The 15,544-nt window shown below is 46.1% G+C and overlaps 1 protein-coding gene and 1 non-coding gene across 5 annotated transcripts in view; one reads left to right on the forward strand and one right to left on the reverse strand.

The window, feature by feature from the left end:
- The window catches only part of ACACB (acetyl-CoA carboxylase beta), a 122,363-nt gene that overhangs the window by 90,049 nt on the left and 16,770 nt on the right, over positions 1-15,544 (reverse strand). For 3 of the 4 annotated variants that reach the window (XM_026515066.4, XM_026515067.4, XM_044389914.3), the window contains one exon: positions 9,398-10,054. In XM_026515066.4, the coding sequence (XP_026370851.2) occupies positions 9,398-9,969 (572 nt within the window). In that variant the 5' untranslated portion in view covers positions 9,970-10,054. Of the gene's footprint in view, positions 1-9,397; positions 10,055-15,544 lie in introns of those variants that run through there. The other variant, XM_044389913.3, reaches the window with a different exon arrangement.
- Positions 15,074-15,264, forward strand: LOC113267131 (U2 spliceosomal RNA). Its single transcript, XR_003320606.2, has one exon. It is a non-coding gene; the product is annotated as a U2 spliceosomal RNA (small nuclear RNA).

A 15,544-nucleotide genomic window follows, 5' to 3' on the forward strand; every position in this document is an offset into this window, starting at 1 on the left:
CACCTGGTAGCTGCACCCACAGCAAGCACAGCATGACGTATACATTTGTCCAGTCACTATGTCGTACACCTGAAACTAACGTAACATTACTCAAAAACATTTTTAACACATAAGCTGCGCTCTGGTCAGACTAACACACACTTAGTGCTCTTTTGTGCCTTTGTCCTCTTTCACAGCGATCCTTTCGTTTTTATTTCCATAACGCAGATAAGGAAATGGGACCCAGAGATGTATGTTTCCCAAGGGTGACAGAGCTGAGCCTTGAACCCAGGCAAACTGATTCCAGCTCGAACGAATGAACTCTTCCGCAAGGAGTTATAATAAATAAAAAGGATCCAAAACACTGCCTAGAAAACACTGCATGATAATAAATGCAGCCTATGTTCACAGCAAACAAAATACCAAAAAATAATGTAAATATTTGCAAATGAATGCCCAATGGGAAGGCACAGCTAGGGCCCCATCTCCAGGAGGCTCGGTCCATGTGGCCACAATGTGAACAGTGACCACCCCTAGGAATTATATAAGCAGCCCTGCCTGAGGGCACCAGTTAGCGCTGCTCTAACCATATAACTTTTTCAACAACAGGATTAAAAAATAAAACAGGTGAACAAAATGATCAGTTCTTCAAAGTTTCTAGAAGGTTCTTCATGGCCTTATCTTCACTCCCTCCAAAAAAATCAGACCCACCATAGGCTGATTTGCTTTTTAAAGTTCCAAACCAACCCCCCCCAAAATTCATCCTCTAAATGACCCAAAGTTAAATACAATCACCTCGAAATAGGGAAAACAATTAAAATCAGGCAATGAAAATATTTCAAAACAGCCCCACCCTACCCCAAATCAGTTAGGATCAAACGGGAGAGAACTCTCACCAGTTTACTTGCATTGCTCTGGGGTTTTATTCTCTATTGACGAAACCCCAATGGCTGTTGAACAGTGTGGTTATGCTAACTTCTCTGCTAATACAGCCTTGGAGACATCCTAACACACCTCACTCTTACGTGGGGGCTTCTCGAGAAAAGCACTTCACTTCGACGTCTGCGCTTTGCATGTCATCAGAGTGATCATGACTTGGATTTTTCTCTGCCTGCATTATAAGGTATAGAAGATGGGACGGAAAGAATAATACACACTCCCACGCACAACACCGCCTTTATATAAACATCTCCTTTAAACACCATCACTGTGATTTCAATGACACACTCTGACCTTGGCTGCAGATGCGGTCTCATGCTCTAAGCCCTTCTGCTCAGTCTCCTTAGAGGCTGAATTTAACTTGTTGGTATTGTCGAGGAAAAACCCAGGTCAGTGACAACACACACACACACACACACACACACACACACACACACACACAAAGAGAGTGCACTTGCAAGTGGCTAGCCACACAGTGGAAAGGCCTGAGCAGTGAGTGGCCTCAAGCCCGTCCCTATACTCTGCGTGACCTTGAGCAAACGCCTTCTCTCCACTTCTCTGTGACATCATCCACATATGATGTGCATTCATTCAAAGAAAAATAAAATAACCCATTTCAATATGTGATGGAAGAAATCTTCCATTAACCACAGAGCAGAAGTGACAGATTCTTCTAAAGCGGGATACCAGTACTTGAGAGAGAAAGGGATGTTCCGGTGCTCTGTACCCTGTATGAATGCCAACGTCTTAACCTCAACAGCCAGCCCACAAATGAAACACCGCAAAAACAGGGACCCCCCCCCTTTCCCCAAAGACCCCAGAAAACACCTTAGGAGCTAAAAAGTTTTGGAAATGGGGTTTCTGCCAGCCCCTCCCTAAATCAGTAAAGGAATGAATAAATTAAAACATGATCAAAAGATCCATGGGATTTCATTGAGGGACAAACAAAAATATTTACAGGCAATTTAAAGTTTTCTGACCTGCACGCTACCTGGAGCAGGGAAGAGGTGCAGAGGGTGATGATGAGCGGAAGGACCCAGGGGATGCCCACTGCAAGCCGCCCCGGGATGCCACTGGGACGGAAGGGTAAACCGAGTTCCCGGTGTCAGCTGGCTTGCCTGCTGTTCCTTCACTGCGCCTCCCCGGGATCTGAGGTCTGCCCTGCGAAGCCTCTCTTAAACTCAACACCCGGGGCATGGAAGTGAGCAGTGGGGGAGGTGGCAGGGAAAGTTTGTATTTCATCCATTTGTCAGGGACACTGCACCTGCCCCCTTCCTCTTCCTCCTCTGTGGACACAGGTTGCTATACCTTAAAGTTGTACGCCTGGCGGGGCTTGGGAAGATCCATGGCCACAGGGGAGAACTCTGGAAGATGCCCATTCCAGCGACAGCACCGGAGGCAGCCCCTGGGCCATCCACACCTGCCACTTCCTCTCCTGTGATCTCAGCACGCTTGTGAGGTGGACGCCAGCATTATCCCGTTTCGACAGAGAAGGAAACTGCAGCTGAGAGAGGTCATGGGGCTGGTCTGTGATGGGAAGCCAGACCTATCTGGACTGCAGGTCCCGGGTATGACACTGTGCTTTGCACTGAATGACAGAGATCGCACTGTGGCATGGCTTTAAGTGCTGGGCTCCCAGCCACTCAAGTAAGCCTGACACCAGCCCTGTGAGGTAGGGACCACTGTGACCTCGTTCTGGAAGTTGCCGGGGCGCAGAAAGGGAAGAGCTCGGCCCAGGCCACCTGACAGCCGAATGGAGGAGTCAGCGTGCCGGCCCACAGCCGGCCACTCTCCCCACCTGCGACGGGAAACGCTCTGGGTTCATCGCCTCTTAGGCTCCTCCGCTGGCCTCTCCAAGGGCAGGAGCCAGGTCCCACCGTCTGTGTACCCACAGTGTTGTCACAGAGTCTGGCACGTAGCAGGGCTGCAATAAATTCTTCCAAGCCAATGAATGGATGGGACAAACCTTAGCTTCTCCACTTGACCGTTTCATCTCTGACTTTGTCCTTAGGCTTACCTTAGGCTTACCCGACCATCCACAGTAACCGGCCAAGGAGAAAATGGTTCTAAGTTAACAAACTTTATCACTGCTGTCCTCCCTCCCTCTCCCAGCCCCCCACGCACACCTCCACACACGAAGAACCAAAAGTGAAAGCTGTTAGAGCCAACAAGGACCTCAGAGCATCCCAGTCCAGCCCCCTGCGAGGGCAGGCGACATCCCCAAGGTCACACAGCTTAATGGCTGGCCTGTGAATTGCTCCTGACTCTTCTCACTAATGCTAAGAACAGGTTAGGAGGAGGGCAGAGACATCTTTCCTGGAGCCCAGGTTAGGCGTCAACAGCGGGAGTTTGCAGACCAGTTTCTGATCCACACCTGCTGAGGGTCTGGGTTCCAATGGCCCCCAGGGCCTATGATCATCCTGTTGGGAGACCCCTGAGAGACCCCTGAACCTCTCTGGGCTTCAGCTGCTTGTCTAGGAACTGAGATGACTGGTTCACTTTTTGCCCTCAATATTTTTTATAATGTTTTATTATTAAACGTTATTAATACTTATTATAACAATATTTACAGCAAAAATTTAGAAAATACAGAAGAAAATTTAAATGACTTATAACTGCACCACACAAAGATAATGATTATTAACTATTTTGACACATTCCTTATAGACTTTCCAGCCACACACACACACACACGCACACACACACACACACACACACACACATATTTATTAAGCGCAGGCATTTTCTGTGCTTTCTAAGAGCCAGGGAACATTGTAAGCACGTTACATTATCCACAGTCCCTTATCCAAAACTCCAAACTCCCAGGACTCAGTATGCTTTGGAATTTGAGAACTTCTGAGGGGGGGATGGTAAAACTTTGTTTTACATTTTCATGTTACTATTTCTGCAGCAGAAGGTGTGAATATTCACACAAAACAGGATAAATAAAGACTCCAAACAACTTCACATCTATTCATGGCAGATTTTTCTTCTAAATGAGTTCATGGCCAACTTATGAACTTCTGGGTCATAACTTTAAATTTCAGGACTGCACTTGAGTGACCCTGAACTTGTCCCATCCATTCAGTCCATACATGCACCCCACAGGGTAGAACAATTAGGGTAACAAACTAGTAAGAGACGGCTCTGAATTGGTATCTTACCCCAGACCCACTGTGCAGCAACCACATTGCCCCTTGTTGACCAAAGTGGGATTGCCCCGTAACCTTCATTCCACAATATGTGAGCAACCATTCCGTCACATGTAATGTTTTCACCAGATTTGTTTCTAAGGGTTTGCATGGGAATTCCACCCCTTAGGGACTATTTCCAAGTCCACGGAAAAGCCAATCCCAACCCCTGGCCTGAGACAAACCCAAAAGGGAAGAGACGAGAAGGCGACTTGAACAGACAGCACAAAGTCATTGGGTCCATAACCGTAGCCCGCCCTCACCAGCTGGGAAGATGGAAGGGAATAGGGAGATTGTACGACCATATAAAATGCAGAAGAAAAACTGGGGTTTAACCACAGAACTAGTCTATAAAATTACAAGATTTATGCAGAGTTTTATGAAAACAAAAATGGTACTGCTGCCAAAAAGCAACAATAAAATGCCTATTCATCCATCCATCCATCCATCCATCCATCCATCCATCCATTCATCTCTTCATCCATCAATTTACTCATTCATCCATCTATTCATCCATCCATCCACCCACCTACTCATCCATCCATCCATCTGTTCATTCATTCATTCATTCATTCATTCATTCATTCATTCATTCATCCATTCCCAGATTCATTCATAAACTGTTTTGCATGCCCCAGGAATGCAGAACTCTGTCTTTAGCAAGCCTGGGTTGATCACTGCTTCATGCATTTATTTATTCAGAGTCTACCATGAACCCACACTAGACTAGGCAGTGGGGAAAAGCAGAGACCCATATGGCCCCATTGTCATGGAGTTTGCTGGCCACTATAGGAGACAGGAAGCAATCAAGTCAATCAACACACAAGGAAATTAAAGACACAATCTCCAAACATTAAATATTGTGAAAACACACCAGAGCAATCAATCAAGAAATGGAGCCCCATGGGGAATAGTTTAAAGATGGCGGGGGGGGGGGGGCACCTGGGTGGCTCAGTCAGTTAAGTGTCTGCACTGGGTTTGGGTCATGATCTCAGGGTCCTGGGATCGAGCCCCATGTCGGGCTCCCTGCTCAGCGGGGAGTCTGCTTCTCCCTCTCCCTCTGCCCCTCCCTTAAATAAATAAAATCTTTTAAAAATGCTAAAAATAAATAAAAACTAAAGGTGGCAGAGGGACAGGGAAGGCCCTTCAGAGGAGGTAACTTTGATGGGCAGGCAGGATGGGCTACGGAATTTATGGGGCCCAGTGCAAAATGAAAATGTGGAGGCCCTGGTTCAAAAGTTAGAGAATTTCAAAAGGGTGACAGCAGAGCTGACCACACAGGTCACACACAATGAAGCAGGCCCTGGGGGGAGATTTAAGGGTATGAGGGGGAAAGTGACCACTTCAGTTCAGAGGGAACAGCAAGCACAAAGGCCCAGAATGGGGATGCAAGTATGAGTATTCTGGAAACTGTAAGGGCACAGGGGGAAGACAAAGGCCCCTTTGAAGATCATTCAAAAAGAGCTCCCTCCCCCCAAGCCACAAAAGTAAACAGGCGCTTTTTCTATCCAGCTGCCTAGCTGGTGGCCCGGCAGCAAGAGGCCAGCATGGACCACAAGGTGACCTTCGAGGTGACACGGAGGCCAAGTGGCTCTCTGAAGAAAGTGCCAGCAGCAGGGAAGAGCCACAGACCTATCTATGCCACTTCTTTGCTGTGGCTTCCACGTAAGTGCAGACCCCTGGAATAAACCCCCCAGGTCTTAGTTTTCTGTCTGCGAAGTGGGAAGGGCTGAAAGAAGTAGCTCAAACCTCCATGGAGGCAGGGAGCTGCCACCATATTGCAGAAATTGAGCCTCAAAAGGTTAGGGGGTGTGCCCGAGGGTGCAGAGCACTTAGCACCTGATCAAGAAAAAAAAAAAAAAATACAGGAGCTATCTGGATTCTAACAGGGACTCTTTGTCAGCACACTGGCCTTCTATACCAGGCTTCATTTCCTCAATCCTCCAGGTGGTTGCAAGCCACCTGCCCACATCTCAAAGTGGCCTGGGCTTTTGACCTACGGGCCCCAGCGAAGAGGCATTCCCACCCTGCATAAGGGAAAAAGCCCAGCAGTGGCCCTCCACAAAGCAACACTCTGGAGGGTTTGGAGGGGATTGGGAGGTCCCCCTGAACATTTCATCAGAGTTGACCCAAGATGCTACCAATGGATGTAAGCAAAAGGGTCAACGAGGGGCTGCCAAACACCAGGCTACTGAGGGTCCCAAAGCTGCCCAAATACCAAAGCCGAAGACTCTACAAGAGGATGACGGAACACTTGGCTTCGTTTTGATATCATTGTTTCCAACAGGCTGGAACACGCAGGTTATGACATCATTCTTTTCATGCAACCAACCACCAGAGATAGCAGCACCAGGACAAGCGTCTAAGCCTTGACTCCCTGAAGATACCGCCCCATGGGATTCTCATTCCAGGTCATTAGGAACAACAAACCCATGCTGGTCTCTTCCATCAGAGGCCCCTCATTTGGGGACCCTACTGGAACTGGAAACGTTCCTCACAGAAATGACAGTATCTTGGGAGGCACCAGCAGAACTACCTGAGTTGTCCTGGGTGCCAAAATCCTAAATTCTAGACTCTGGAAAGCACATAGATTGGGGACAAAATACCTGTCCAGTGAGATCTGTGACCAGAGGTCACACTTCAGGGGGCTGTCCAGCCTCCCATGCTATAGATGAAGAGGTAGAGGTTCAGAGAGGGTAAGGGACCCACCCAAGGTCACACTGCACATTGGTCCTCCTTGTGTACCCTACAACGGCCCTTTGCATCTCCCACCACCCCACAGTTTATAAAAAACCATGATCCCTCTGCCCCCTTCCCCCAAGTCCTGGGATAAGGCATGATAAAAGATTTACCTGCAGTGCTAAGTTTCTGTGTAATGAAGATACAAAGGCAGAAACCTCATTTAATACTCGGGCTCATTGTCATGCAAAGACAAGCCCTTAGTTAAGTATCTTTTGTCTTCATAAATGCAGCAGCTCAGAGAAGCTATGGTTGAAGCACAAGCCAGCAAAGACCCCTAAAAATGGTGGTGGAAGACAGTGAGTAGTGGGGAGACAGTGGGGAGACTTGCCCCAGCTCCATATTTTAACCTACCATTTATCGAGTGCTTTATTCCCTTGCTTAATACCTTGGAGACATTAGTTCATTTGATCCTCACAACTTTCTGGGAATCCAGAACTCAGTAGAGAATAATACTAGTAATAATGTTACTATTTGGGCATGCCTACTGTCTTGATAAGTTTTTAATTAGCGTTGGTAGAAATAATTCACATGGTTGACTTCTTCTTATCCATTAGGGCTGGAGCTGTGCTAATGTAATAGCCAGCACCCCATATGCTATTTAAATTTCAAGGCATTAAAATTAAATTTTTAAGTTCACTTCTTCAGTCAGACTAGCCACATGTCAATCTCCATAGTCACATGTGACTAATGGCTACCATATTGGACAGCAGTTCTAGAACACTCCATTCTAGAACATTCTCTCATGGCAGAAAGTTCTGTTGGCCTGCTCAAGTCTAATTTGAAAGTTGCCTCTTCCAAAAGCTCTCCACTGACCTGACCACCTAATTCTAAAATAGATCCTCTCAAGGTACTCCCTCTCCTGTACCCTGCCTTCCTCCTGGACGGCAGAGAGGACATGTGGAGAAATGATCTTATCGGTGTACCTGTTTATTTGTACTTTTCCCATCTCCCTGATGGCATGCTCCTTGAAAGTAGCAACATCTCCATCTTGCTTCCCATGGAGGCTATTGTGATAACTGTATCTCGCCCCCTCTCCTACTCAGATACCACTTAGCAACCCCGGCTTGGACGTCCACTTCTAACATTATCTCTGATGTCTGTCAATTTGGGTGAATTCCTCTAATCTGCTTTTCCCTAAATCCTGCCGTCTGGCGGACCTGGCCTCAAAGCTTGGCTCTGCCCCTTCCCAGCTGTGTGGTCTTGGGAAAGGTACCTCACCTCTGAGCCCCAGTTTTATCATCTGCAAAATGGGAAACCACCACCATCAGCCGTGTACTGTTGTTCTAAGGATCAATGGATCATTGATATACACTGTAAAGTGATGGGTGAAGTGCGTGCTGGGGCTGGGGGGGATAAAGAACAAGCCAAGCAAAGGAGTTGGAGGGGAATCTACTGCTTATTAAGTACCTATTATGTACTCAACTCTGTGCCTACTTTACAAACATTATCCCATTGAATGCCGTGAGCATTTCACAGATGAGGAACTGAGGCCGGGAAAGGTGAACACCATGCCCAAGGTCACACAGTTGGGGGTGGGGGGTGGCAGAGTCAAGGTTGAACCAACTCTGGTTCTGACACTTTGTACCAGACCCTGAAGCCTTCCCTTCCTTGAACCCTTCCAGAACCTCAAACTAGTTTCCCCCTGAAGATCGTCAGGATGGGGAATACTTGCCTTTTCTCTTTTCTCTACCTTCTACTTCCAGTCACCAGGGTTCAAATTAAGCTCCCTGGGAATGTGGGTGCCTATGGAGGAAGCCACCTCCTCGTCCAGGCTTTTCACATTTGGGAGAAAGAGTACAAGAGGTGCTGAAAAGAACAGCCAGTGAGATTCTACCCCAGAGGAGGGAACAGACCAGAAGGAGGGAAGAAACACCAGAAGGGGGGCAGAGAGCTCTCTGACCGGCCAAGTGATGGCTGATGGCTCTTTTCTTTTTCCCTTGTCTGCTCCCCAAGTTTTCCACCTGGAACTACTGTATTCTGTTTGTAATTGGGGAAGGGAGGTGGCGAAGCTTGAACACAACAACAAAAACAAAGCCATCCGCTGCACACCTAGGATATACTCCCACTCGCAGTGGACCTACAGGCGGGCATTTGTTTCCAGCAAATGTATCCGAGTTTCTGCTTTGAAGGCACCCCTAGGGGAAGGTATATATTTCACTTGTTAGTTACCCATTGAGAGAATCCACAAACAAATAAACAAATGTCTCTTCAGGAGGCAGGGAACCTGTCCTTCCCTCCAGGCCCCCATCATCCCGTGTGGCTCTCGTCAGCTTAAATTGTAACGAGTCACACACAAGGTCATCTTGCCCAGCCAGGCCAGTTTCTTCTAAAAGGACAGTCTCCTGGCACCGGGCCCCTACACGCAGTAGATACTCAATAAATAATTTTGAAAGGAAGGAAGGAAGAAGGCAAGGCTTATGTTTTCTGCACTTCCCGTAAGTACCCTCGACACGTGGGCACCAGTGGCTGGCCTGACTGAGCGGGGAAGGGGGCAGCCCCCACCCTTACTCTGTGCCGCCCACTTAGGAGGACCCAGGGCCCGTTACCTCATAGCGGGGACGGGGCTCTCAGACTCGCCTACAGCCAGAGCGGCCTCCAGGGACAGGGTCCCCAGGCTGGCCCGGCTGCTCTTCCGGGAGGACTCTCGGAACAAGCCCGCACCAGGGTCCTCATCGGACGAGTTGTCATCAAAGGAGCCCAAGACGAAGTTGGTCATCAGCTGCCTCTTGAGGTGCTCCTGCTTCTCGTCTTCTTTGGAGAGCGGTCTGGTTCGCTGGCCCTGAGGCCTGGCTGGAGATGACAGGCCATTGGTATCCGGGGTCCTCAGGCCTTCGGTCCCCGTCCCATTGGCTTGGAGCGCTGCGGGGGCGTCATCAGAGGAACAGGGGTTTCCTGGGGCATTCTGGTGTGGGGGTGGCCTGGAAGTTCTTTGCCCACAGGCATCTTTGGGACCTTTGTGGGAGGTTGGCTCAGCCTGGTTAGGAGTCTCTGGCAGAGGGCTGCGGTCACCATTTTTTTGTGGTGGCTCCCCTGAGCAGTCTGAGGCTGGAAAGGGCTCCTGGCTTGGGATACAGCTCCCTTCTGATTTACTCTTGGTGACTTGCTTAGAGTCCATCATTTTCCCCCAGATTTTTAACCAGGAAAAGGTCAAGCACGGAGAAAATCAAACAAGATAGAAAAAGAAGCAATATCATTCAGAAAACCTGTAAAGAAAAAAGGGAAGACATTTTAGAGTCTACGAAATTGAGTTATTTCGGTCTTAAAGGGGTTCGTTCGTGGCAGCTGGGCTGCTGTGTATTCAGCGGAGAGCACCAGAGGCGAAAGGCAGTGGACACAGCAGCTCTGCCCACGATGTGCTCTGGGGTCCTGGGCACGTTCCTGAACACCTCTGGATGTCAGTTTCTCCCCTCTAATTTAGGTACACCAACAAATGCTCACCATAAATCAGAAACATGCACGGAAGAAACAGATCATGCCTGTTAAAGGGCTCTTGTTACAGACTCTTAAGACCCAAAAAGTAGAAACAATCCAAACGTCCATTAACTGAAAGATGGATAAACAAGAGGTGATCCATCCATACAGTGGAATATCATTCATTTGTAAAAAAAAGAATGGAGCAGTGCCTGAGTGGCTCAGATGGTTAAGCGCCTGCCTTTGGCTCAGGTCCCGATCCTGGGGTCCTGGGATCGAGTCCTGCATCGGGCTCCCTGCTCAGTGGGGAGTCTGTTTCTCCCTCTCCCCCTGCCTCTCCCCCTGGCTTGTGCTCTCTCTGTCTCTGTCTCTCTCTCAAATGAATAAATTTAAAAAAACTTAAAAAAAAAAAGGAATGAAACACTGGAATTGCTACAACACAGATGAATCTCGAAAACATTATGCCAATTGAAAGGAATCAGCCCCCAAAGACTACATTGTATGATTCCATGTATCCCAGAATAGGCAAATTCATAGACACAGAGAGATTAGTGGTTGCCTAGGGCTGGTGGGAGGGAGCTAAAGGGTACCGGGGTTCTGTCTGGAGGGTGAAAATGTTCTAAAAGTGTAGTGATGGAAAAAATAAAATAAAACTGTAGTGATGGTTGAACGACTCTGTGAATGTACTATAGATTACTGAAGCATATAGCTTACATGAGTGAACTGGACGGTATATGAATTACCTCAATAAAGCTGGAATCCAAAAAGAAACAAAAGACTCATCACTGTATTCCAATTCATAGATATAAACAGACTATTGCTTCTGCCATCATCAGCTTCACCACCACCACCACCACCATCACTGTATTACTGTCATCATCATCATCATGGTTCTGGGAGGAGGAAGGGCACCTTGCCTTATTTTCTTCCTAGCACTAGTACACCTGGCATGGGATATGCTTACAACTAGAATGAAAACCCAGCAAGACCAAGGGCAGTCTGTGCTGTTCCAGGGTCCAGAACAGCATCCAGTAACACGTGAGAGCTTGGGGCACCTGGGTGGCTCGGATGGTTAAGCATCTGCCTTCAGCTCAAGTCATCATCTCCAGGTCCTGGGATCAAGCCCCATGTCGAGCACTCTGCTCAGCAGGGAGTCTGTTTCTCTCTTACCCTCCACCTCTCCCCCTGCCCTTACTCATGCTCTCTCTCTATTCCTCTCAAATCAATAAGTAAAATCTTCTTTTTAAAGTGAGAGCTTAACAACAGACAGAAATTCATTTTGTCAAATACAGGAATTCAGATATTCTGATTTCTTACCCATGCCTCTTCCTGCTACACTAATTCTGTCCAATTAATGAGTAGATCATTATTATTTGACAAAAATATTGTTTTTTTTTTTAAAGATTTTATTTATTTGTGAGAGAGAGAGAGAGCACGAGTGGGGGTAGGGGCAGAGGGAGAAGCAGGCTTCCGGCTGATCAGGGAGCCCTATGCGGGGCTCGATCTCCAGACTCCGGGATCATGCCAGGCAGACGCTTAACTGAGTGAGACACCCAGGTGCCCCAGAAGTAAATATTGTTAATAAGCAAACAAAACACAACCTGAACATGTTGAAATTTCAGAACAAATTTTGCCTCAGGCTACAGAAGTACTAAAAAAAAAAAACAAAAAAAAAAAAACAGCCCCACAAAGCTCAAGTATATCAACTTAGCATCTAAAAGGTTTTTTTTCTTTTTAAATTTCAACATTATGTTCAAAAGGGAAGTGGAAAAGTTCTCAAGTTTTCCTAGAACTGCATGATCTGAATACTTCCTTTAGACTCTGCACAACAGAATTTGCTAAAATGTCGTCAAGGGTATTTTCCAAGTTATACCTAGGGTCAGGAGGCTTTTTTCTTTTCTTTTCTTTTTTTAAAGATTTTATTTATTTATTTGACAGAGATAGAGACAGCCAGCGAGAGAGGGAACACAAGCAGGGGGAGTGGGAGAGGAAGAAGCAGGCTCCCAGTGGAGGAGCCTGATGTGGGGCTCAATCCCATAACGCCGGGAACACGCCCTGAGCCGAAGGCAGACGCTTAACGACTGAGCCACCCAGGCGCCCCAGGAGGCTTTTTTCTTTTAAGATCATCAAGTTTCTTTTTAAAGAAAAATCCCTCGAGGGCAGTTCAGCGTCAACCAATATAACAAATCACATTCATTGAACAAAGAGGGAAACCACATGATCACCTCAATTAACACCAAAAAAAAGCATTTGGCAAAATACAATACCCTTTCATGATTTAAAAAAAAAAAAAAGTCGGACAAGTAGGAACAGAAAGGAACGTCAATGTAATAAAGCACGTTTATGAAAAACCTACTGTTAATACATACTCAGTGGTGAAAAATGAGAGCTTTCCCCTAAGATCAGGAACAAGACAAGGACGCTCACTTTCACCACTGCTATTCAACACTGTACTGAAGGTCCTAGCCAAAGCAATTAGACAAGAAAAAGAAATAAAAGCCATCCAAATTGAAAACAAAGAGATAAAACCATCTCTCATCATAGATGGCAGGATCCTATACGAGTTTCCCTGCTAACCTGAAAGTAGAGAGGTTCTTATGAAACCTTTCCTAAATTGAAATGGCAAAAAGCAAAGAAGCAATTACCATTAATTTATATGGAAACATTTTTCAACATTCCTAGACCCACAAAATAACCCCTCTTCGGCTTTTCTCGGTAGCTTAGGACATATCTTGCTAATGGACGCACAAAATAAATCAAGATAAAGCTCAGATGCTCACAGACATAGTTTAAAGTTATGGTGGCTTGAGGCTGAGATGCTGAGTGTAGTTCTTGCCAAAGGAGCTTGGTGTGCCACTGCCACTGCTCAGGGTACATGCTGCCTCTTTAACAGCTCTCTGCAAAACAAACGCTGAATGCTATTTTCACTTTTCACCTTTTCTCCCAAAAGCAAAAACCCTCTTCGGATTTCTTCTAGTTAGCAAAAACAGGTACTAACATAGATCTAATGTAGGTCTCTTACAAAAGCAAAGTGGCATAATGTGAATGTTCAAAAAGCAGGAGATACCTGTGTATAGAAAATCCTAAAGAATCCACACATATAAGAAAACCCTAAAAGGAGTAATAAACAAATTAAGCAAAAGTGTAGGATACAAGATGAATTAGTTGTGCTTCTAGGCACCAACAATGAACAATCTGAAAAGGAGGGGTGCCTGTGTGGCTCGGTCGGTAAAGTGTCTCCCTTTGGCTCAGGTCATGATCCTGGGGTCCTGGGATCAAGCCCCACGTCAGGCTCCCTGCTCGGTGGGGAGTCTGTTCTCCCTCTCCAGCTCCCTTTGCCTCTCCCCACCCTACTCGTGCTCTCCCTCTCTCTCTCTCAAATAAATAAATAAAATCTTTTTTAAAAAAAAAAAACCTGAAAAGGAAATTAAGAAAACAATTCCAGGGGCACCTGGGTGGCTCAGTCGGTAAAGCAACTGCCTTCGGCTCAGCTCATGATCCCAGGGTCCTGGGATTGAGTCCCACATTGGGCTCCTTGCTCAGAGGGGAGCCTGCTTCTCCCTCTCCCTCTGCCTCTCCCCGTTTGTGCACTCGCGCTCTCTCTTTCAAATAAAGAAAATCTTTTTTAAAAAAAGAAAGAAAACAATTCTATTTACAATAGCATCCAAAAAAATAAAATATCTAGGAATAAATTTAACCAAGGAGGTGAAAGACCTGTACAATGCTAGTGTATAAAACATTGCTGAAAGGAATTGAAGAAGACTAAGTAAATGCAAGCCATCCCACGCTCCTGGATTGGAAGACTGTCTACCATTAAGGTGGCCCTACTACCTGGAGCAATATACAGGTATGGAACTGCAGGGAACCCAAACAGCCAAAACAACCTTAAAAAAGAACAAAGTTGGAGGACTCATACTTCACAATTTCAAAACTTACTGTGAAACTACAGTCAGAATAGTGTGGTGCTGGCATAAAGACAAACATAGAGACCAACGGAATGGAATGAAGAGTCCCGAAATAAACCCCTACATCTATGGTCAATAGATTTTTGATGAAGATATCTAGACCATTCGATGGGGGGGGGCACTTGGACAGTCAGAAGAGCGTACAACTCTTAATCTCAGGGTTGTGAGTTCAAGCCTCACGTTGGGTATAGAGATTACAAAAGAAAATAAATAAACTTAAAAAAATTTTTAAAAATTTAAAAAGGACCGTTCAAAGGGGAAAGAATAATCTCTTCAACATATGGTTCTGGGACAACTGATTTCCAAAAGCAAAAGAATGAGGTTGGACTCCTAACTCAGAACATACACAAAAATTAACTCAAAATGAGTCAACAACTAGGGCGCCTGAGTGGTTCAGTTGGTTACGCATCCAACTCTTGATTTCGGCTCAGGTCATGAGATTGAGGCCCCCGTCAGGCTCTGTTCTCAGTGTGGAGTCTGCTTGAGATTCCCTCCCCCTCTCCCTCTGCCCCTCCCGCTCGTGCTCTCTCACTCACTCACTGTCTCTCTCTAAAATAAATAAATAAATCTTTTTTAAAAAATGAGTCAACAACCTAAATATAACAACCAGGGGCGCCTGGGTGGTGCAGTCGTTAAGCGTCTGCCTTCAGCCCAGGGCGTGATCCCGGCGTTCTGGGATCGAGTCCCGCATCGGGCTCCTCTGTTGGGAGCCTGCTTCTTCCTCTCCCACTCCCCCTGCTTGTGTTCCCTCTCTTGCTGGCTGTCTCTCTCTGTCAAATAAATTAATTCATTAATTAAATATTTTTTAAAAAAATTTAATAAATAAAAATAAGAACCAAAACCACAATGGCTTCTCGGCCTTTTGGCTAAGATCAAGTGTAGTATCTGTTCTTATCAGTTTAATATCTGATACGTCCTCTTTCCGAGGACAATATATTAAATGGATTTTTGGAGTTAGGAGATGAAATAGGAGCTTGCTTTGTTCACTCCACGCATTGACCTGGTATTGCAGTACTTCCAGGAACGGTGCACCTTCTCAGGGGTTAGAAATTTTTTGGTAATAAACGACAGAATTGGTCTCTTCCCAGCAAAAAAAAAAAAAAAAAAGAACCAAAACCACAAAAAATTTAAAAGAAAACATAGGAGTAAATTGTCATGACCTTGCAGTTGGCCAGGGATTCTCAGTGTGACACCAGAAGCATAAGCATAAAGAAAAAATAGATAAAGTGGACCTCATTCATTAAACACTTCTGTGCATCTAAGGGTACTCTCAATAGAGTGAAAAAACAGCTTACAGAACGGGAGAAAATATTACCA

This window comes from Ursus arctos, unplaced genomic scaffold (genome assembly GCF_023065955.2).
Source record: "Ursus arctos isolate Adak ecotype North America unplaced genomic scaffold, UrsArc2.0 scaffold_34, whole genome shotgun sequence".
In the NCBI taxonomy this organism is placed as follows: domain Eukaryota; kingdom Metazoa; phylum Chordata; class Mammalia; order Carnivora; family Ursidae; genus Ursus; species Ursus arctos.